The sequence below is a fragment of the Somniosus microcephalus genome, chromosome 1 (genome assembly GCF_052327205.1).
Source record: "Somniosus microcephalus isolate GS21.2 chromosome 1, FLI_Smic_1.0, whole genome shotgun sequence".
NCBI lineage: Eukaryota > Metazoa > Chordata > Chondrichthyes > Squaliformes > Somniosidae > Somniosus > Somniosus microcephalus.
In genome coordinates, this window is record NC_140987.1 from 49,524,975 (window position 1) to 49,547,983 (window position 23,009).

Here is a 23,009-nt window from a genome sequence, read left to right on the forward strand (position 1 = left end):
GGTAAAATAAGCATACTCGGCAGCGGAGGAAAAAGGACAACACACTGAAAGACTGAAGAGGCTGGGGCTCTTTTCTCTAGAAAAGAGAAGGCGGAGAGGTGACCTGATGGAGGTCTTTAAAATTATGACGGGGGTTGGACAGGGTAGATGTGGAGAGGATGTTTCCACTTGCGGGAGAATCCAAAATTAGGGGCCATAAATATAAGATAGTCACTAACAAATCCAAGAAGGAATGCAGGGGGAACTTCTTTACCCAGAGAGTGGCTAGAATGTGGAACTCGCTACCACAAGGAGTGGTTGAGGTGCATAGCATAGATGCATTTCAGGGGAAGCTAGATAGGTACATGAGGGAGAAAGGAATAGAATGATATGCCGATTGGGCTGGATGAAGAGGGGTGGGAGGCAATGTTCCCGCTAAGGTGCACACGTACGCAGCAATCTGAAAAGTTTCGCGCGGGCTTTTCCATTATAAATACCGCGCATGCGCAGAAATTTAAAGGGACCGCGCGTTAAAAGAAACAGGCCGCGCAGAACAAAGCGCAGCCTGCAGGGAACAATGGTGGGAGGAGGCTCGTGTGGAGCATAAACGCCAGCATAGACCCGTTGGGCCAAATGGCCTGTTCCCGTGTTGTAAAGACTATGTAAAGTAATACATGCAATACTAGCCAGAAGTGCAAGCTGACAGCGCAAACACGGGGAGGCTCAAAGGAAGCGCAAGGAGGCTCAGTTCAAGCAGAAGAGGGATGACGAGAAGAAACAGTGTAGATGTAAGGATAAAGAAAAGGAGCGTCAGTGGCAACATGAGGAAGCTGTGTGCAGTTTCAAAGCAGCAGCAACAGCGCACTTGAACTGACAGAGAACGGCTCATCTACGGTGAACACGGTGAGAGTATAATGATCCAGCCGGTGTGGAATAGTTTTACTAAATTTTAAAAAGAAGGGGACAAACGTAGATGGATTCTTGCGAGCTTTTGAATTTTTCGCAAGTGGGCCAAAGGCAGAAAGCTCGATGTCGTCACTGGGTGGTAAAGCACTGCATTTTCACACGGAGAGCTGCGGGCTGTACAATGTGCACTTCTCACCGCTCGTGACGGCACCGGGAGTGCACAGGCAAAAAAATTCAGAAGCTGCAGAAAGCTCCACAGAGAATTAGTTAAGACAGCTGGAAGATATTTGGAGATTGCGGTTTGATGGAGAAAATGCAACGGGTTAAAAAGGAACTAGGTCAAATTAACGTCGAGATAATTTGACAGAAACGGCCCCAGACACTTTTAAAGGATACGACTGCTTGGCCTGGAATGCATTGCCTCGAGTCAGTTACGTGAACGAGCCGATTTATTTTGTGGTCTCGGGAGTGCGGGGCAACCGTCCGGGGGGGGGGGGGGGGAGAGACAGATGGCCCACAGCAGCTGACAACTCAGCGAGTCAGGTGATTAGCCTGCACACTGCTAGCCTGTGTCAGTGAAATAGGGCATCACCACATCAAAATCACCAACGGCAACCAATATTATGACTGCAATAAGCCGGTCACTTGACACCGCTTCAGAAGGGTATGTCTATTAGCAGAGTGAGGCATTATTCTTGTGGATACTTCTTGTCTGACTTGGTTTTTAAGTCGTCTGGAGGGCTTCGATTATAATACTGCACACCATCTACTTACCAGCATTCTACACGAGCCATTTTCAACATAAGCTTGGAGGCCTGCATTTCGGGTGTGTCATGGTACTTGTCTGACATGTAAGTAACTTTAGTTATGCCTACAGACAAAAAAAAACAACACATTAAATACAGTGAGTAAACTTTCAAACTTGAGCAGAGAAGGTTAAGGGGATATTTAATAGAGTCGTAGCAAGAGGGTTCGAGTACAGGAACAAGGATGTCTTGCTACAGTTGTACAGGGCCTTGGTGAGACCGCACCTTGAGTATTGTGTGCAGTTTTGGTCGCCTTATCTGAGGAAGGACGTTCTTGCCATGGAAGGTGTGATGAAATATATTCCATTCATCACTGCCTGTTTTCTGTGTCTTCTAACTGCCTGCTTTCTGTGTCTTTTCCCTTCCCCCAGTCCTCATGTATTATGCATGGAATGTGCTGGAACTGGTTGTGTGCAGGGCTCCGCCCATACCTGGCTCCTTTGTAATCTAACTTCAGTCCGGCATCAGCCTCCTGAAGGTAGACATCTCTCTATTTTACGTGTTATGTTCTGAGTTAATAAAAGCCTTACTTTTGTTCTGCTAACTTCGAGTCTCGGAATAATTGAGGCACATCAATTTTATTAACTCAATTTTCAACACTATGGATCAACTCCTGAAACCCGAACGTTTGGATTTGGATCAACATGCTCCGGACGCATCAGCACGCTTCGGACACTGGTTTGACTGTATGGAATTCTTCCTGGACAATTCCGCAGCCGTCAAAGACGCTACGGACACTGCGAAGATGAGACTCGGAATGCTACGGAATTGGGTAAGCCACCGGGTTTACCCCCTCATCCAAGACGCCGATACGTACCTGGCCGCCTGCAACACCTTAAAGGCGCATTACCAGCAGCCTACGAATGAGGTGTATGCTAGGCATCTACTCGCTACTCGCGCACAGCGTCCTGGGGAATCGGTGGAGGAGTTCCTAAGCATCCTGAAAAAGCTTGGCAAGGACTGTAAGTGCCGAGATGTAAAAGCCGCAGTGTACACCGACGAGCTTGTTCGCGATGCCTTTATCACAGGCCTCAGCTCCACTCACATCCGGCAAAGACTGCTGGAAAAAACGGGGTTGGACCTGAAACAGGCTGCGGACACCGCGCGGTCTCTGGAGATGGCCCAGAGAAACTCGGACGCCTACTCTTCAGCCCGCGCCGCCCACGCCGCCACGTGTGCGCCGAGGGCGCCGCCATCTTGGAAGGCATCTTCCCCGCCCGGCAGCCTGACACCGGCGGGGCCCAGCTCTCCCCCCAGAAGCCCTACGACAGCCGCGACGCGTCAAGGACCCAACTGCTACTTCTGCGGGCAGCCAAAGCACACCAGAAACCTGTGCCCGGCGAAAGGCACCACCTGCTTTAAGTGCGGTAAGAAGGGGCACTTCGGGAAGGTGTGCAGAGGGAACCCCGCCGGAAAACCAACCGCCGGAAAACCCGCCACCGCCGCGTGTGCGCCGTGGGAGCGGCCATCTTGGACGCCATCTTGCCCGACCTCGTGGGGTCCGCCATCTTATGAGCAGACAGCGTGGACGCCATCTTGTCTCGATCAGGGCCCTACAGTGGCATCGGTCACAGTGGACCAGACCAGGCCGCATCCGCTATCCAAATCAATGGTGGACATCGAGGTAAACGGGTGCCGGGTTAAATGCTTAATTGACAGTGGAAGCACGGAGAGTTTTATCCACCCTGAACTGGCACAACAACTCTCCCTAAAGGTGGTCCCTGCTCAGGGTACCATCTCTATGGCCGATAAAACCCAGACATCGACCATTCTGGGTTACTGCACGGTACAATTGTGCGTTAACGGAACTGTGTATGATAATTTTAAAGTATTAATCATGAAGAATCTATGTGCGAGCGTGATCTTGGGTTTGGATTTCCAGTGCAACCACCAAAGCATCACGCTCAAGTACGGTGGGTCCCAGCCGCCCCTCACAGTGTGCGGTCTGGCTACCCTGAAGGTAAAGCCGCCTTCGCTATTCGCGAACCTTACCCCTAACTGCCGGCCAATAGCGACCAAAAGCAGGAGGTACAGCTGGGAGGACAGGCGGTTTATCGCGACCGAGGTAGACAGGCTCCTGAAAGAGCGCATTATTGAACACAGCAACAGCCCGTGGCGCGCCCAAGTGGTAGTGGTAAGGGGTAGCGAGAAGAAACGGATGGTGATCGACTATAGTCAAACGATCAACAGGTACACCCTACTAGACGCCTACCCGCTACCCCGCATATCAGAAATGGTGAACCAAATCGCTCAATACCGGGTGTTCTCCACCATCGACCTCAAGTCAGCGTACCACCAGCTCCCTATCAGACCAGAGGACCGCCCGTACACCGCCTTCGAGGCGAACGGACGCCTCTACCAATTCCTCAGAGTCCCCTTTGGGGTGACGAACGGGGTCTCGGTCTTTCAGAGGGAGATGGATCGCATGGTCGATGACCACCACTTGCAGGCAACCTTCCCCTACCTCGACAACGTCACCATCTGCGGTCACAACCAGCAGGATCACGACTCGAACCTCGAGAGGTTCCTGAAAACCGCACAAAAACTCAACCTCACCTATAACGAGGACAAGTGCGTTTTCAACACCACGCGCCTCTGCATACTGGGCAGCGTGGTGGAGAATGGGGAAATCGGACCAGACCCCGACCGATTGCGCCCCCTACGGGAGCTGCCCCTGCCCAACACTCCCAAAGCCCTGAAAAGGTGCCTGGGGTTATTTTCTTACTATTCCCAATGGGTCCCCAACTACTCCGACAAAGCCCGCCCCCTCTTGAAAGCATCCTCTTTTCCGCTCTCTGCTGAGGCCCACGCCGCCTTCAAAAGCATTAAGCAGGATATTGAGCGGGCCACGCTACAGGCAGTGGACGAGAACACTCCATTTCAAGTGGAAAGTGATGCGTCCGACTTCGCCTTGGCGGCCACCCTCAACCAGGCGGGGCGGCCCGTAGCTTTCTTCTCGAGGACCCTCCAAGGCCCCGAGATCAGACACTCCTCCGTGGAAAAGGAGGCCCAAGCCATCGTGGAGGCAGTGCGCCACTGGCGCCACTACCTAGCCGGCAAACGCTTCACCCTACTTACCGACCAGCGATCGGTAGCGTTTATGTTCAACAATAAACAGAGGGGGAAGATTAAAAATGATAAGATTCTTAGGTGGCGGATCGAGCTCTCCACTTTCGAGTACGACATCATTTACCGGCCAGGGGCCCTTAACGAATCCCCTGACGCCCTCTCACGAGGGATGTGTGCCAGCGCCACCGAGGATCGGCTACAGACCCTCCACAATGACCTCTGCCACCCAGGGGTCACGCGGCTGTTCCACTTCATAAAGTCCCGTAACTTACCCTACTCGATTGAGGAAGTTCGGTCTCTGACCAGGAACTGCCGCACTTGCGCTGAGTGCAAGCCTCGGTTCTACCGCCCAGATAGAGCCCACTTAATCAAAGCTACACGGCCCTTCGAGCGGCTCAGCTTAGATTTCAAGGGCCCCCTCCCGTCCGTCGACCGCAATGTTTACTTCCTGAACATTGTGGACGAATACTCCCGTTTCCCATTCGCCTTCCCCTGCCCAGACATGACCAGCGCCACGGTCATTAAATGCCTCAACAGCCTGTTCTGCCTGTTCGGTATGCCGAGCTATATCCACACGGATAGGGGGGCGTCCTTCATGAGTGAAGAGCTACGCCAGTACATGCTGTCCAAGGGGATCGCCACGAGCCGTACCACCAGCTACAACCCCCGGGGTAACGGCCAGGTGGAGCGAGAGAACGGGACAGTGTGGAAAGCAGTCACTCTAGCTCTAAGGACCAAGGGCCTCCCTATCTCCCGCTGGCAGGAAGTCCTCTCGGATGTGCTCCATTCGATACGGTCGCTATTGTGTACGGCCACTAATACCACGCCTCATGAACGAATGTTTGTCTTTCCCCGGAAATCCACCTCGGGCGTATCCATGCCGTCATGGCTCTCCACCCCAGGTCCGGTACTCGTGCGAAGGCATGTGAGGGGCCACAAGACGGACCCTCTCGTGGAGCCAGTACACCTACTCCACGCCAACCCCCAATACGCATATGTCCGGCACGCCGACGGAAGGGAGGACACCGTGTCCATAAAAGACGTCGCCCCAGCCGGCATCAACAACAACCACGGCAATAGCAGCGACGACGATCACAGCAACCCTTACCCACCCACTATTCTTTCATCACCCCCGGAAGAACATCGACCAACGGCACCCCCACCAACTACCCCTTCAACAACCCCGGCGGCACCCCCGGCAGAGACCCAGGAGGCTACCGGGGACACCCAGCCGACACCCGCGGCACCACAACAGCCACGTCGGTCGCAGAGGACTATCAAACCCCCGAACAGACTAAATCTATAGAAGGGGTGAATGTGATGAAATATATTCCATTCATCACTGCCTGTTTTCTGTGTCTTCTAACTGCCTGCTTTCTGTGTCTTTTCCCTTCCCCCAGTCCTCATGTATTATGCATGGAATGTGCTGGAACTGGTTGTGTGCAGGGCTCCGCCCATACCTGGCTCCTTTGTAATCTAACTTCAGTCCGGCATCAGCCTCCTGAAGGTAGACATCTCTCTATTTTACGTGTTATGTTCTGAGTTAATAAAAGCCTTACTTTTGTTCTGCTAACTTCGAGTCTCGGAATAATTGAGGCACATCAGAAGGAGTGCAGCGAAGATTCACCAGGCTGATACCTGGGATGGCAGGAATGACGTATGAGGAGAGATTGCGTCGATTGGGCTTATACTCACTGGAGTTTAGAAGATTGAGAGGGGATCTCATCGAAACCTATAAAATTCTGTCAGGCCTGGACAGACTAGGTGCTGGAAGGATGTTCCCGATGGTCGGGGAGTCCAGAACCAGGGGTCATAGTCTAAGGATAAGGGGTAAGACATTTAGGACTGAAATGAGGAGGAATTTCTTCACCCAGATAGTGGTGAACCTGTGGAATTCTCTGCCACAGAGGGCGGTGGAGGCCAGTTCATTAAATATATTCAAGAACGAGTTGGATATATTTCTTAAGGCTAAAGGGATCAAGGGATATGGGGAGAAGGCAGGGACAGGGTACTGAATTTCAATGATCAGCCATGATCTCATTGAATGGTGGAGCAGGCTCGAAGGGCCAAATGGCCTACTCCTGCTTCTATCTTCTATGTTTTGTGTTTAAAATAATGAGGGGTTTTGATAAGAGTAAATAGGAAGGAACTGTTTCCGCTGGCAGGAGGGTCGGTAACCAGAGGAGACAGATTTAAAAGGTAATTTGCAAAAGAACCGGGGTGGTGGAAAGGTTGAAGATGAGGAGAATTTGTTTTACCCAGCGAGTGGTTATGATCTTGAATGCACTGATTGAAAGCAGATTCAATAGTAACTTTCAAAAGGGAATTGGATAAATACTTGAAGGGGAAAAAATGTTGCAGGGCTATGGGGAAAGAACAAGGGAGTGGGACTAATTGGAGAGCTCTTTCAAAGAGCCGGCACAGGCACAATGGGCCAAAAGGCCTCCTTCTGTGCCACATGTTTTCAGAACATAGTGCAAACCTAATGGAATGCAAAGGAATTCTGGACTAAAGATGATGAAATCCTGGCCGTGAGATCGAGTTTTATTGTCAAGATGGTGCCATAGAGACGGCTGAACAATCCTGTGGGGCCCACAGCACCATCCATGATGCAGCTCACAGGAAACAGGGACAGCAACGCTACTTTGGGAAGTGACCATGCGTCACGGGGGTGTTGTCCAAATAAGGACTGCGTGACATACACAGCAAAATTTAATTAATTACACAGATATTAAGGCTGCTGGAAATGCCCAGTCAGCATTATGAAGAGAACAAACAGGTTAACACTTCGGGTAAAAGCTTCAATCAGGTGGGTATTTCAGGAGTCCGGCATTCGTAGTTTCCAGTTTTGAGTGTATACAGTTGGGTCAAATTTCTACCGGTTTGCAGTGTTCAAAGTTCTCTTTAGAATATGTGTCATGAAGTCAGATTTGTGTTTTTTTTAAAATAAACATTTAATTTCCCCATTTACAACTTTTCCCAGAATTTTTAGAGGAAGCTGAAATAGAGATCTGCTAAGGTAGAAATCAGGTAACCCAAGTTACCAAAAGAACATACTGTATAAAGAAAGATTTGCAATTCTATAGATCACATTGTATCTCAAAGCACTGGGAATACAATTTTTAATGTGTGCAGTAATTTTTATCACGTGGGCAAACATGGCCGCCATATCCCGCAAAGAGTTAATTAATTTGTCTTCCTATCTCTGCAATCTCCTCCAGCCCTACAACCCTCAGAGATCTCCGCCAGCACATCGGGCAGGCAGGGCCTAGGTTTAGTAGCTCAATGGAAGCTCATACTTTTGATAAAACAGTCCTCTCAGTGCTGCACTGAAGTGTCAGCCTAGATTCTGTGCTCTTGTAATGGGTTTTGAACCCACAGGCTTCTGAACTTAGTAACGAGTGTGCTCCTTACTTAACCATGCTAATTTAATATGGCACACTTTGAAACCCTTACAGTAGCTCAGCTACTTCAGAAGTAATGGCTAAAATCCGTAACAACCCAATCTAGACATTGCTAGATAAAATGTTCAAAAGGTGACATTACCCTCGTTTATTCATGTACAATATTCATTCCTGGGATTTGGCAAGGCCAGCATTTATTGCCGATCCCTAATTGCCCTCGAGAAGGGAGGGAGTTCCAGGATTTTGACCCAGTGGTGATGATGAAGGAACAGCGATATACTTCCAAGTCAGGATGGCGTGTGACTTGGAGGGGAACTTGTAGGTGATGGTGTACCCATGCGTCTGCTGCCTTTGTCCTTCTAGGTGGCAGAGGTCGCGGGTTTGGGAAGTGCTGCCGAAGAGGCCTTGACGAGTTGCTGCAGTGCATCTTGTAGATGGTACACACTGCAGCCACGGTACGCCGGTGGTGGAGGGAGTGAATGTTTAAAGTGGTGGATGGGGTGCATTTAATTTATATATATTTTTTATTAATACATTTCCTTGAGCTATGCAAGGCTGCAAAGGGGCGACACCTTACAGGGAAGTGTTGGTCATCTGCAGCTGGTGCTTTCAATTAGATAGTGGGAGATGGAGACCGTGGTCTGATCCGAAGCTAAAAAAGACAACATCAGACCAACGGTGTCGAGAGGCTCCAAGAGGTGCAATATCCGCAAGTGAATGATTCATGTCTAGTTTAGGTGGGGGGGAGGGAAAAGAGAGGGGGAAATGAAAAAATAATCTAATAAACAGAAATATAGACTCCACTGTTAGGTCAGATTGCAGTCCACTGTGCTGGACATAATCACTCCCCCCTCCCCCAGTGCAACAGTTGTGGTTTTATTTTGAAATTGTTAAAAGAACAAAGTGCTGGCAGTTTCTGAAGAGTGGTCTTGCGTTGTCAATACTGCGGAGAGCTCATCACTCACTTGAAAAACAGCGTGAATGATTTATGAGGTCCATCAGACAAGTAAAATAACTCCTTTAAATCAAACCAGCCCTGCCTCTGTAATATTCCATTCATATTAACTTTCTTGGTGTGTTGAGCTGCAAAAAGAAAACAATTATTGTCTTTTAACAGATGGCTTAAAACCTCAGCTTGAGGGGGAAGATATTCCTTTTATATATATGATGAAAAAAAAATAACACAGGAGAAGGTCTCTTTCTTCGTAACTAATGAGCGGGTAATGAAAGCTCACATTTCAAATCGCGCATTCCTAGTTTCATGAGTGTGGCATTCACTGCAGAGCAAAATAGGCATTCACACACTTTGTTCAGAGGCGGTTTTCTGGCTCCCGAGCTCAATTGTTACAGCTGCAAAGATTTCACAACAGGAGCGCCCGTATTGGCCACGTGTATTAAAGTAAGTCCGTCGGACATTTTATCCCCAGCATCAGCTTTGTCTGTCTATAAACAGCATTAACTGCTTTATCGGCAACAGATAGGTCAACGTACAGAGAATAAATACAACTGTATAAATTGCTGCCATGCTCGCAAGCGTCTTGGCTCAGTGTCAATTGAGACATCAGGCCAAATAGGCAGCGATTGGTATGCAGAGGAGTACGTAGACCAACCCGGCTCCACTTACAACAGACAGCACAGACCAGATGACAATGCTTCACAACATAAAAGAATTGTTCGGAGGGCCTGCTTTAGTGGCTGCGCTGCTGGATAGATGCTCTCCCAACTTCAGCCTGACTAGAGTTGCTGAAGCTGCACAGATTCATCAGCTATTCTACATTATTGACAATACAGGTAAACCGCAAAATACAGCACGTGCTGAAAAATCTAACAAAAGCACAGCAAGCTCCGACAAACAGCAATGTGATAATGACCAGGTAATCTGTTTTAGTGATGTTGATTAAGGGATAAATATTGGCCAGGACACCAGGGATAACTCCCCTGCTCTACTTCGAAAAAGTGCCATGGGATCTTTTACATCCACCTGAGGGGGCAGACGGGGGCCTCAGTTCAACATCTCATCCGAAAGACAGTGCAGCACTCCCTCAGCACTGCACTGGAGTGTCAGCCTAGATTTTACGCCCTTGGCTGGCACTCCCCACAAGTATAGAGGCAGAAACCCTCACCGTACTTGGATAGGCACTTGAGGTGTCATAGCCTACAAGACGACAGACAGACCAATAGCTGGAAAAGTGGGATTAGGCTGGATAGCTCTTTTTCGGCCGGCAGACACGATGAGCCGAACGGTGTCCTTGTGTGCCGTAAATGTCTATGATTCTAAGTAGCAAGGCGCATGGGTCTAGGGAAAGAATTCCAAAGGAATAGAAACATAGAAGATAGGAGCAGGAGTAGGCCACTCGGCCCCTCGAGCCTGCTCCGCCATTCAATGCGATCATGGCTGATCATCCAAATTCAGTACCCGGTCCCCGCTTTCTCCCCATACCCCTTGATCCCTTTAGCCTTGAGAAATATATCCAACTCCTTCTTGAATATATTTAATGAATTGGCTCCACTGCCTTCTGTGGTAGAGAATTCCACAGGTTCACCACTCTCTGGGTGAAGAAATTCCTCCTCATTTCTGTCCTAAATGGCCTACCCCTTATCCTTAGACTGTAATAGGGCTGCGATGGGCTTCTGAAAGAAATGCACGCCCGCTTCCCCAGATAGTTCAGTCGTTAAATGTACTGCGGAACTAAGCTACATGCACCAGAGAGGTTCGATCCCCAGACCGGCCCAAGTTAGCGGATCACAGCTGGGTCGACTGCAAGAGAGCTTTAATGGGGCCGAGTGTCAATGTTCCCTCTAAATTGTCTTTGTTGTGTGAGGTCTGTTTATTTCAGTGCTGAGGGAGTGCTGCACTGTCTTTCGGATGAGACGTTGAATCGAGGCCCCGTCTGCCCCCTCAGGTGGACGTAAAAGATCCCGTGGCACTATTTCAAAGTAGAGCAGGGGAGTTATCCCTGGTGTCCTAACCAATATTTATCCCTCAATCAACATCACTAAAACAGATTAGGAAGAAAATATTTAGCCGACAAATACAGTTATGCCGTGCAGTAATCTGCAAGGTACCGCGCAAGCTCAGCCATTTTGAAATACTGCGGCGAGCGCTGAAATTTAAAGGGACCGCGCATGCACGCAGCTTAGAGGGAACACTGCTCCGTGTCCCTGGGCTAGGGAGAAGGCGGGCAAAAAATCATCCAAGGTTTCCAATTCTAATTGCTATCTATCACCTCCTGCCGGAAAGTGCACGTGAGGATATTGTCAAGAGGACTGGGCGCGCCCCCCCCCCCCCCATGGCCAGACATTCACGTGTGGACAGTGTCCCCCCGCTGAATCAGCTACCAGAGGGTGGCATCTGTGGAACCAGTCGCAGTTCTCCACCCCCCCATTATTAGCCTGGTTTTCCTCTCCCAGCAGATTACACGGCTGCGGGAGGTAGGAAGTGCCCAGTCGTGATCAATGTCCCCCCCCCGCCCAAGGCGCCGCGGCCACGCACGATTCGGGAGGTCCCGCAAAGGCCGCTCACAAGCTGTTGCCGCTGGAGGACACCACACATGCGCGGCCGCTAAAACGGGACCACGCACACAAAAAAAAAGAGGGAACGTTGGTCATAATACTCCAGCAGTGTGGGGCAGGTTTGATGGGCCGGCTGGTCTTTTGCTGCATGTCATTTTGATATGTTCATGTACCAGCACGAAACAATATCTTCAGGAACGGCAAAGAAGAAAATTGGAAGGTGGCGGGAGGTGCACCAACCAGCATCCTTCTCATCCGATTTATGTAATATGTGCTATTCATGGCAACATTACATGAAAGGGCCAGTTAAAAAGAATTTATTTTTTTCATAAATGTAGTCATTTATTTTTGATCTTACAACTTTTAAGTTAGGAAGAAAATATTTAGCCGCCAAATACAGTTATGCCATACACAGCTTATGTGCAATTGCTTTTTAAGACTACATTTACTGTTCTTGGCATCCCTCCTCAAGAGACAACTGTGCTGATCACAGGCACAGTGGCAGAGCAGTGAAAATGCTGCTCACTTCACACTCGCCTGGAACCACAGGGGCACAGCCAGCATCTCGACTCCTGTGTTATTTATTCCGATTCCCATTCTATCTCCCGTCTTTCAGCAGCGTGCTTGCGATAATATCTGATGGTTTCCTCGTGTCCTTTCACTTCCCAAAGACAGTCTTCCATTTCCCGGCTTTTAAAAAAAAAAAGGCATATAGGAATAAAAAGGCACAAAACTCAATCCAAAAGAAGCTGGTAAATCATCAAATAATGTGGCTGCTCGACTTGGAAACAGCTGGGGTGAGTAGCAAAATTGCCAATAGTCCACAATAGTGCGTGTGTCCTGGTATAACTGTCCCACTGTAATCATTTGTTTGTTTTCCAATTGAAACTTACTCAGTTTAGAAAAAAAAAATTAATATATGGAATATCGCTTAGAACTCGGCTAACACCGGGAGCTGCAGCTGTGCAGTCACATTCCCAGCTGCCTAACCCACTTTTACTGGTAGCAGATTAGAAGTTTTCACCACACAAGGTTTCCCCCCACAAGACATACTAGAATACCAGAATCTACTCCAGTTAAACATGCTGCTTCTCTCTTCAATTAAATCCTTCCATTCCCCCACTCCAAAACACGCACACAGGCCTGAAAGGGCGGTGGAGGCAGATTCAATCACTTCTTTCAAAAGGGAGTTGGATAAGTATCTGAAGGAAAGAAATGGCCTTCTTCCATGCTGTAACTATTCTATGATTCTATAACCAGGGCTTTGTACAGCTTGCACTCTAGTCCAGGCCAGAGTTCCATGTACCAAAATGAACAAAAGGCCAGCATTCCATTTGCCTTTTTGATTATTTTCTGTACCTGTTCATGACATTTTAATGATCTATGTACCTGGACCCCCAAGTCTCTTTGGACATCCACTGTTTTTAGCTTTTCACCATTTAGAAAGTACCCTGTTCTATCCTTTTTAGGTCTAAACTGGATGACATCAGATTTGCCTACATTGAAATCCATTTGCCACAGTTTTGCCCATTCACTTAATCTATCAATATCCCTTTGTAATTTTATGCTTTCATCTACACTGCCTACAATGCCGCCTATCTTTGTGTCATTGGCAAATTTGGATATATGACTTGCGATGCCATCATCTAAGTCGTTAATAAATAGTGAATAGTTGAGGCCCCAACACAGATCCCTGTGGGACACCACTCGTCACCTCCTGCCAATTTGAGTACCTGCCCATTGTCCCTAATCTCTGTCTCCTGCCGCTCAGCCAATTTCCTCACCAGGTCAATAATTTGCCCCCAATTCCGTGGGCTTCTACCTTAGATAACAGTCTCTTATGAGGGACTTGATTAAATGCCTTCTGGAAGTCCTTAATTATAGACTCCAGCAATTTCCCCACAACAGATGTTAGGCTAACTGGTCTATAATTCCCTGGTTTCTCTCTCTCGTCATTCTTAAAGAGTGACATGCGCAATTTTCCAATCTAAAGGGACGGTTCCTGAACCTAGAGAACTAGATTATAGTTAAGGCATCTGCAATGTGCTCACCTACTTCCTTTAAAACCCTGGGATGGAAACCATCTGGTCCTGAGGATTTGTCACTCTTTAGTGCCATTATTTTCTTCATTACTGTTATTTCACTTACGTTAATTTTATCGAGTCCCTGTCCCCGATTTAATCGTAGTTTCTTTGGGATTTCCAGCATGCTAACCTCTTCTCCTGTAAATACTGATGCAAAGTAATTATTCAACATGTCCACCAGTTCCTCATTGTCATTGACAATATCACCACTTTCTAATTAATTTGAAATCAAACTAATCCATCAACTAATTAATACTATATCTCAAATGATTATATTAGCTCTAGAAGTAAATATGAATTAGAAATGACAGCACAGGCAGTGTGTCGGGACTGCAGAATGTGGGAGTTTGTGGTCAGCAGACTGTCCTGGCTTGCCATATCTGTCAGAAATGTCTCTACTTTGAGTCACTCCAGCTCAGTCATTGAGCTGAAGTGAGAGTTAGAGACACTCCTACACATAAGGGAGGGGGAGGAATATCTGGTTAGTTTTCTCCAGAGTACAGTCACACCCCAGAGGAAAACACAGGTCTAGGAAAGGGAGAGTGTGACTGTCAGTCAGCAGGGTAAGGGGAACCTAGGGGAGGTATAGAAGGAGGTACCGCAGACACTGGTCCTTTCCAACAGGTACAAGGTACTTGCTACCTGTGAAGGCAAGGATGTTGGCCAGAATGTTAACCATGGCATGGTGGAGCAGGAGGCAGTCCACGGGGGGCCGGAGCAGAATAGAAAGGTTGTAGTCATAGGGGATTTGATTATTCGGGAGATAGATAGCGTCCTCTGCAGTCGCGACAGAGAGTCCAGGAGAGTGTGTCGCCTACCTGGTGCAAGGGTAATGGATATCTTGGCGCAACTGGTGAGGAACTTGCAAAGGGACGGGGAAGATCCAGTTGTCGTGGTCCATGTCGGGACCAATGACATAGGGAAGAAAAAGGAAGAGGTCCTGCTAAGGGAATATCAGAAGCTAGGGACTAAATTAAAAAGAGAGGACGTCACGCGTGGTAATCTCGAGATTACTACCCGAGCCACGTGAAGGCATAGGAATAGACAGATCAGGGAGGTGAATGCGTGGCTGAAAGGCTAGTGTAGGAAAGAGGGGTTTCACTTCATGGGACACTGGCACCAGTACTAGGACAGGAAGGAGCTGTACTGCTGGGATGGTGTCCACCTGAACAGGAATGGAACCAGAGTTGTAGCGGAAAGGGTAAATAGGGCTGTGGATAAGACTTTAAACTAGTAAGACGCGGGGAGAGGAATCTGGTGAAAATAACATAATCCTGAAGATAAATGAAATAGGTGACGAGAGTAAAAGGTCAAATCAAGGTAAGGAATAATGGTAACAAACGGGCAGTGAACCATTATTATAGTTATAGAACGCAAGTGTAAAATGGCTGTTAAAAATAAAGAGAGAGGAAAAATTCATAAAAACGAATTAAATTGCCTGTACAGCAATGTGCCCAGCATCTGAAACAAAACGGGAAACTAAAGGCAGTAACTTGTAGAGAGGAGCCAGGTGTAGTAGGGATAACTGGAACGTGGCCGCATAAAGAACAGGACTGACAGTTAAATATTGCACGATATACTGTGTTTAGAAAGGAAAGGGAAGGAAAAAGAAGGGGTGGGGCAGCTGTACTAATTAGAGATAACATAATGGTAGTAGAAAAAAGGGACATAATTAACATTAACATAGAAACAGAATCCATATGGAATGAGAATAAAAGATAAGGGATCAATCATGCTAAAAGGAGCATTCAACAGACCACCTAACAGTGCAAGGGAAGTGGAGGAAGAAATATGTAAGCAAATCTATGAAATGAGTAAAAGACAGAAGAAGATTTCAACTACCCCCAAATGAACTGGCAAGAGTAGGTAAAGGGGAAAAAGGGAATGGAGGTTTTATAGTACGCTCAGGACTCCTTTCTTACCCAGTATGCAAGAAGCCCAACAAGAGAGGAATAACTGCTGGATCTAGTAATTGGAAATGAACCAGAGCAGATAAGAGACGCAAACATAGGGGAACATCTAGGCAATAGCAATCACAATATAATAAAGATTAAAGTAATGATTGAGAAAGACATATACTGTACAAAGAAATAGATTGGAAAAAAGCTAATTGAGGGCGAGAAGGGAACTAGGGAAGGTTAACTGGAAAAAAAATTGACAAAGAGATAGAACAGCAGTGGGAAATATTTTAAAAGATGATCAAGAGTTGAGGAGAAATATATCCCACTAAAAGCCAGAATAAACTAAACAATAATGACATACCATGGATGAATAAAGAAATAAGGGCAAACTTAAGACTAAATAAAAAGACATACACTAACTACACAGACAATAAAAGAGGATGGCAAAGGGGAATACAAAGTTAGGAAAGAAGTAAAAAAATACAATTAGGAAGGCAAAGAGGAACCACAAAATTAAATCATCAAGGAAGATGAAAGGAAATAGTAAAGTATTCTACAGACACATAAATAACAAAAGAAAAATCAGGATAGGGATTGTGGTAAACCACTGTTGTTGTTGTTGTTGTTGTTGATACACACTGTTGTACCTATGCATGTCTCAACATGTCTCAGCTGGCTCCACCCACACAGGCCCAGGTATAAAGGTGATTGACCTGCAGCCCCCTGCCTTCTTGGAACCCAGTCAACCACGAGAGGCATGCTCTGTTCTTTGCTAATAAAAGCCTTTAGTTACTCTCTTAACTCTCAGTCTTTTATGAGTAATTGATAGTGCATCAGGGATAAGGCCACTAGGAATGCACAAGATAACTCTGAGGTAATGACAGCAAAATAGCAGAAATACTGAATAATTACTTTGCCTCGGTATTTACCAGGGAATCTAACAGGGGTGGACATGATATTAGAAGAGATTAAAAATGATATATTGACATTTATAAGATAGAATGGGAGGAAATGATTGATAAACTAAATCAAACTTAGAGGATAAAACCCTTGGCCTGGTTGGATTGCATCTGTGCATATTAAAAGTTCAGGAAGCAATAACAGAGGCACTATTACATAAATTCAACAGATACAGAAATCAATAAAAGTAGCGATGCAGCTTAATAAGGCCATAAAAATAGCAAACCAAGTGCTTGGGTTCATTTCTAGAGGGGTAGAATTGAAAAGCAGAGAAGTTATATTAAACTAGTATAGAACCTTGGTTAGACCACACTTGTACTCTGCGCAGTTCTAGTCTCTATATTATAAAGGAGGATAGAGACACTGAAGAAGGTGCAAAAAGATTCACAAGGATGATAGCAGAACTGAGAGGGTATACTTATTGGGATAGGCAGAACAGGCTGGGGCTCTTTGCTCTAGAAAAGAGAAGGCTGAGGGGTGATCTATTAAGAGGTCTTTAAGATTATTAAAGGGTTTGATCGGGTAGACGTAGAGAAAATGTTTCCACTTACACAGGATTACATAGGATATACGGCAAAGAAACAGCAGAAACAGGCCATTCGGCCCAACCAGTCTATGCTGGCGTTTATGCTCCACACGAGCCTCCTCCCGTCTTTCCTCATCTAAAGAAAGACTTGCATTTTTATAGTGCCTTTCACGACCACCGGACGTCTCAAAGTGCTTTACAGTCAATGAAGTACTTCTGAAGTGGAGTCACTGCTTTAATGTGGGAAATCTATCAGCATAACCCTCTATTCCCTTTTCTCTCATAGGCTTGTCCAGCCTCCCTTTAAATGCATCTATACTATTCACTTCAACCACTCCCTGTGGTAGCGAGTTCCACATTCTCACCACTCTCAGAAGTTTCTTCTGAGTTCCCTATTGGATTTCTTGGTGACTATCTTATATTGATGGCCTCTAGTTGTGCTCTTCCCCACAAGTGGAAACATTCTCTCTGTATTCACTCTATCAAAATGTTTCATAATTTTAAAGACCACTATTAGGCCACCCCTCCGCCTTTTTTCAAGAGAAAAGAGACCCAGCCTGTTCATCCTTTCCTGATATGTATACCCTCGCATTTCTGGTATCATCCTTGTAAATCTTCTCTGCACCCTCTCCAGTGCCTCTATATCCTTTTTATAATATGGCGACCAGGTCTGCACTCAGTACTCTACGTGTGGTCTAACCAAGGTTCGATACAGGTTTAGCATAGCTTCCCTCCTTTACAATTCTATACCTCTAGAAATAAACCCTAGTGCTTGGTTTGCTTTTTTTATGGCCTCGCTAACCTGTGTCGCAACTTTTAGTGATTTGTGTATTTGTACTCAGAGATCCCTTTGCTCCTCTACCCTACCTAGACTCGCACCCTCCAAGTGATAAGTGACCTCCCTATTCTTCCTACCAAAATGTAATACCTCACATTTATGTGTTGAACTTCATTTGCCAATGATATGCCCATTCTGCAAGTTTATTATGTCCTCCTGTAATTTGTTGCAGTCCTCCTCAGTATTGACTATCCCCCCCCAATGTGGCATCATCCACAAATTTAGAAATTATGTTTTTGATACCGAAGTCTAAATCGTTAATGTAAATTGTAAACAGCAGTGGTCCCAGCACTGATCCTTGTGGACCACTACCCACCTTCTGCCACTGTGAATAGCTACCCTTTACTCCCACTCTCTGCTTTCTGTCCCGAAGCCAGCCAGCAATCCATTCTGCTACTTGCCCCGACTCCGTATTCTCTGACCTTGTTCATCAGTTTATTATGGGGTAGCTTATCGAAGGCCTTTTGAAAATCCAGATAGATTACATCTACTTCATTATCATTGTCTACTCTCTCCGTCACCTCTTCAAAAAATTCAATAAGGTTGGTCAAGCAAGACTTTCCCTTTTGAAATCCATGTTGGCTATTCATTATTATATTTTTGGTTTCTAGATGTTCTTCTATTTTCTCCTTTAGTAGGGATTCCATTATTTTTCCTACCACCGATGTTAAGCTGACAGGTCTAGAATTCGCTGGACATGTTCTATCCTCCTTCTTAAATATCGGTATTACATTAGCTATCCGCCAATCCACTTGGTGGGGGTGGGAGAGTCCAAAACTAGAGGCCATAAATATAAGGTAGTCACTAATCAATCCAATAGGGAATTCAGGAGAAACGTCTTTACTCAAAGAGTGGTAAGAATGTGGGACACGCTACCACAAGGATTAGTTGAGGCGAATAGCATAGATGGATTTAAAGGGAAGCTTGATAAGCACGAGGGAAAAAGGAATAGAAGGATATGCTGATTGGGCTGGATGAAGAGAGTTGAGAGAAGGCTCATGTGAAGCATAAATGGCAGCATAGGCCAGATGGGCCGAGTGGCCTCTTTCTGTGCTGTAGACTCTATGGGCTGGATTTTCATTGAGGAGTCGGGTAGGAGGCGGGACTACAACTTTCGGGGTTGTAGTCCCGCCTCCATCGAGTTGTGGCCAACCCACGCGATTTTCACTTGATTGACCTTGTTGAGCCCGCCCAGCGGGCTCAGCAGGCCAATTAAGGGCCACCCGGCAACAGGTGACGTAACAGACTGAAATTTCATCTGTCAAGACCTTTTGACAGATGAAATATCAGCGTTTGACAGCTCTTTGAAGCTGTCAAACACTGACAATCTGTACTCTAAGTTAATGCCTTCCTCTCAGGATGATTTAGAGATCTCCCCGGAACAGAAAGCTGAATGCCGCAACTTTTGACAGCTCACGGCCATTCTGCTTTCTGTGCCGGTGAGATGAGGGACTCCCGAGACCTGAAGGAAGGAAGGCTGTAAAGGTAAGTAAAGGTATGCAAAACTTATTTAAACACTTTACACACACCAAACATACTTACCTTTGCACTCATGCACCCATCACTCACCTGAATACCGGACATCTCGACCCCGCCAAGCCCTTCATCCCGACGGTCCGCCTCCTCTAACTTGGCGTGGTTTGGAGCCGTCGAGATCCCACACTTCAAGAATGAAAATAGGGATTAGGCTAAAAACTGCCTGTTAACTACCTGTTAACAGGTAGTTAATTAGCACGAATCCCCTTCCCGCCTCGGGGAGGCGGGTCCCAGTGTGGGCGGGTACCCGCCTCCTTTGAAACTGGCATGGAGGCGGGTTGGGGGCGTGCCTCCACGGTCCAATGAAAATCCTGCCCTATGTAACTACATCAGCCAAAGCAGCATTCCAGGTATTGATGTGAAGAAGTGATTTCTGACATCAGCCCTGAACTTGCCTCATTACTTTGTACCTGTGTCTCAGTGTCTTGCAGTTGTGATTTAATTTGAAATAGTATTCTGGATTAACTGTTTCTATTCCACTCAGTATCTGATATCAAAGTATTATGATAGCTCTCCCTTTTCCTGACAAAGATCAGAAAACCCTTAACATTGGCCCGCCCTCCTTTTGATTCCTTGTTGGGATATAGCTCTACAGGCAGCATACACCCCCATGTACCTTGTTCAAGAGGTCATCATTAGTACTTGAGCCAGGACAGTAAATGTCAGTGGACTATTCAACTGCAGGTATTATTATTGCGGAACCTAATCCTGTCTTAACCCAGAGTCCACATGCGCACTATCAGCAGGAGTAATTGCATAGCAAAATCGGGCAAGGTAATCCTGACCAATAGTTAGGGTTGCAAAATTCTGGGAATTTTTAAAAGAGGAAACTTTCCATGGGAATTTTTGGGAATTTTGAGTTTTTTTGCACACTGATGTTTTTTTTGTCTCTGACCCTTACAGTGGCCCGGAAATTCGGGTTGGAGGCTTCCCGCGGGTGCAAGTCCCCGACCTGCACTTACCTAGCATGCCGGCCGTTGTGCTGTGGGCCCGCGTGGGATTCCGATCCTGGGCCTCCTCCAACTGCTGGCGTGCAGTGCTTGCATATCCCAGGGGCGCAGTTAGTTCGAAGCATCCCCTGGGATCACGTGGGCCATGGAGAGCCAATGGTAGCAGGGAATGCCCATTCATAAATTTGACAGGAAGAGCTGTCAAAACTATAAGTACAAAATCAGCCCCAAAAAATAACTAAAACTTCAAATAAGTTAAAAAAAACACATTTTTAAAATAACTATAAATTACATAAAATAACTATTTTAAACAATAATTTAAATTTTTGAAAAAATTAATTACAGTCTCTAACGGGGCTAAAAATAAACTTACCTTTCTTTAAAGTATTTAAAAATAATAAACCTGTGGAAAAAATGTTTTAATTTTACTTAATTCACCACTTACCTTGTTAAAAGCAGGCCTTGCGACTGCTTTTTAAAAGTGTAACTCCTGGAGACTTACCCTCCCGGAGAAACCTGCAAAAAAAACGCAAGTTCCAGGCGTATGCGCTGCCTTCCCGGTGCACGCATTCGACCTGTGAACCCCTTCCTTTAAGGGAACGGAAGTTCCGGTTTCCCGCACATGCGCAGTGCATGCACGAAACCGGCACTTTCGTTGGGCCTACGGGCGAGTACACTGCGCGTACTCAACCGTGGAGACCCTAATTTCTGGGCCACTGACATACTGTTCCATACAAATAAAAAACAGGCTTTCAAAACTTTATTTAGGTTATAATTTTGAACTTTATTGAACCCCCACAAAAAAGACCCATCTAAAATAAAATAAAAAGAGCGTCAGCTTATTTAGCCTGTAATTTGTCCTTATTTTGTCCCTTTGAGTCTTCTACTCATGAGTCTCTACTCTACTCATCATTGCTCCTCCTGATTCTCTGACTCTGATGTGTCCATTTCCTCCTCTGTGTCACTGTCTAGCTGTGCGGTGGACACTTCTGTATCTGGCTCAATAAGTTGTAGGTTCGCCCGGATAGCCACCAGTTTCTCCACTCTCTTGTTAGTCAGCTTGTTGCGCACCTTTGTATGCGTATTCCCAAAAACTGACCAGTTTCGTTCAGAGGCCGCTGATGAAGGTGGGGTTTGGAGTATCACCGATGCAATGGGTGACAGGGCCTCAGATGCACAAAGTCCCTTCCACCAGGTATGTGCACTGATATGCTTGCATGATTCCCATATCCCGTCCCCATTCCAAAGATCTTGCTTGGTAGAGAACTTTGCCAGACTTCCCAGAACTTTGCCCACGTCCAGATTGAGGTGGTGTGAGAGGGTAGAAATCACACTGTAAGCGCTGTTGATCTGTTCTCCAGAAAGTATTGGTCTCCCAACATGCTTTGGGTCCATCATGTATGCTGCAGCATGAATCGGCTCGACTCAAAATTCTTGATGCGTCTGTATGAATTGAACAATTGCCTTCTCCTCTGCTTTGAGCAGCAGGGATGTGAGTAGGGCAATGCTGATTTGTTCTTTTAAATCAGCAAAAAGCCTGAGAACATCTGACAAGACAGCATCATCTCCTTCAACCTGAGCAATTGCAGATGCTACTGGTGAGAGTAGTTTAAGGCTGCTGACCACCACCTCCCAAAACACATCATCCAGCAGTATTTTCTTGATGGTGGCTTCCATATCCCCAGACTGGGATATTGCCATTTCTTGCAGCGACTCCTTACCCTCCAGAAGGCTGTTGTACATTATGACAACACCACCCCATCTAGTGTTGCTGGGTAGCTTCAGTGTGGTGTTCTTGTTCTTTGTCATTTGCTTGGAGTTGTAGGTTGCTGCAACTACCTGTTTTCCCCTGACATACTTAACAACTTGCTTGGCTCTCTTGTACATTGTTTCCATGGTTCTCAAACCCATGATGTCCTTGAGGAGCAGGTTGAGCCCATGAGCTGCGCATCCAATAGACGTAATATGAGGGTAGGCCTTCTCCACTTGAGCCCAAGCAGCCTTCATATTCGCAGCATTGTCAGTAACTACTGCAAAGACCTTTTGTGATCCAAGATCGTTGATGACCGCTTTCAGCTCATCAGCAATGTATGTGCCTGTGTGTCTATTCTTCGTGTCTGTGCTCTTGAAGAACACTGGGAGAGTGGAGACGATGTAGTTTATGATGCCCTCCCCTCGTACATTTGACCACCCATCTGAGATAACTGCAACACAGTCTGCCATCTCTATTGTTTCTTTGAGCTTTCCTTGGACTCTTGTTATACTCAGCCTCCAGCAAATAAGTAGACAAAGCATGTCTGGTGGGAGGACAGTATGCAGGGCGAATAACATTGAAAATTCTCTTCCAGTACACATTGGCTGTGAGCATGAGGGGTGAGCTTGTCGCCTATACAGCTCGAGCAAGGCACTCATCTGCATTCTTCTGGCTGTAGTTATCCATTGTATCAAAGAACCTTCCAAGTGGGCCAGGAGTTGCTGATGATAAGGAGCCTGATGCTGAATGTGAACCATCTTCTTGAATGGAAGCAGAGGAACTC

At 46.5% G+C, this 23,009-nt stretch overlaps 1 protein-coding gene across 1 annotated transcript in view; it reads right to left on the reverse strand.

Moving 5' to 3' along the window:
- Positions 1-23,009, reverse strand: part of dctd (dCMP deaminase) — a 76,112-nt gene that overhangs the window by 5,981 nt on the left and 47,122 nt on the right. Inside the window, exon 5 of the mRNA XM_085979267.1 lies at positions 1,660-1,756. Coding sequence (XP_085835393.1) covers positions 1,660-1,756 — 97 coding nt within the window. The remainder of the gene's footprint in view (positions 1-1,659; positions 1,757-23,009) is intronic.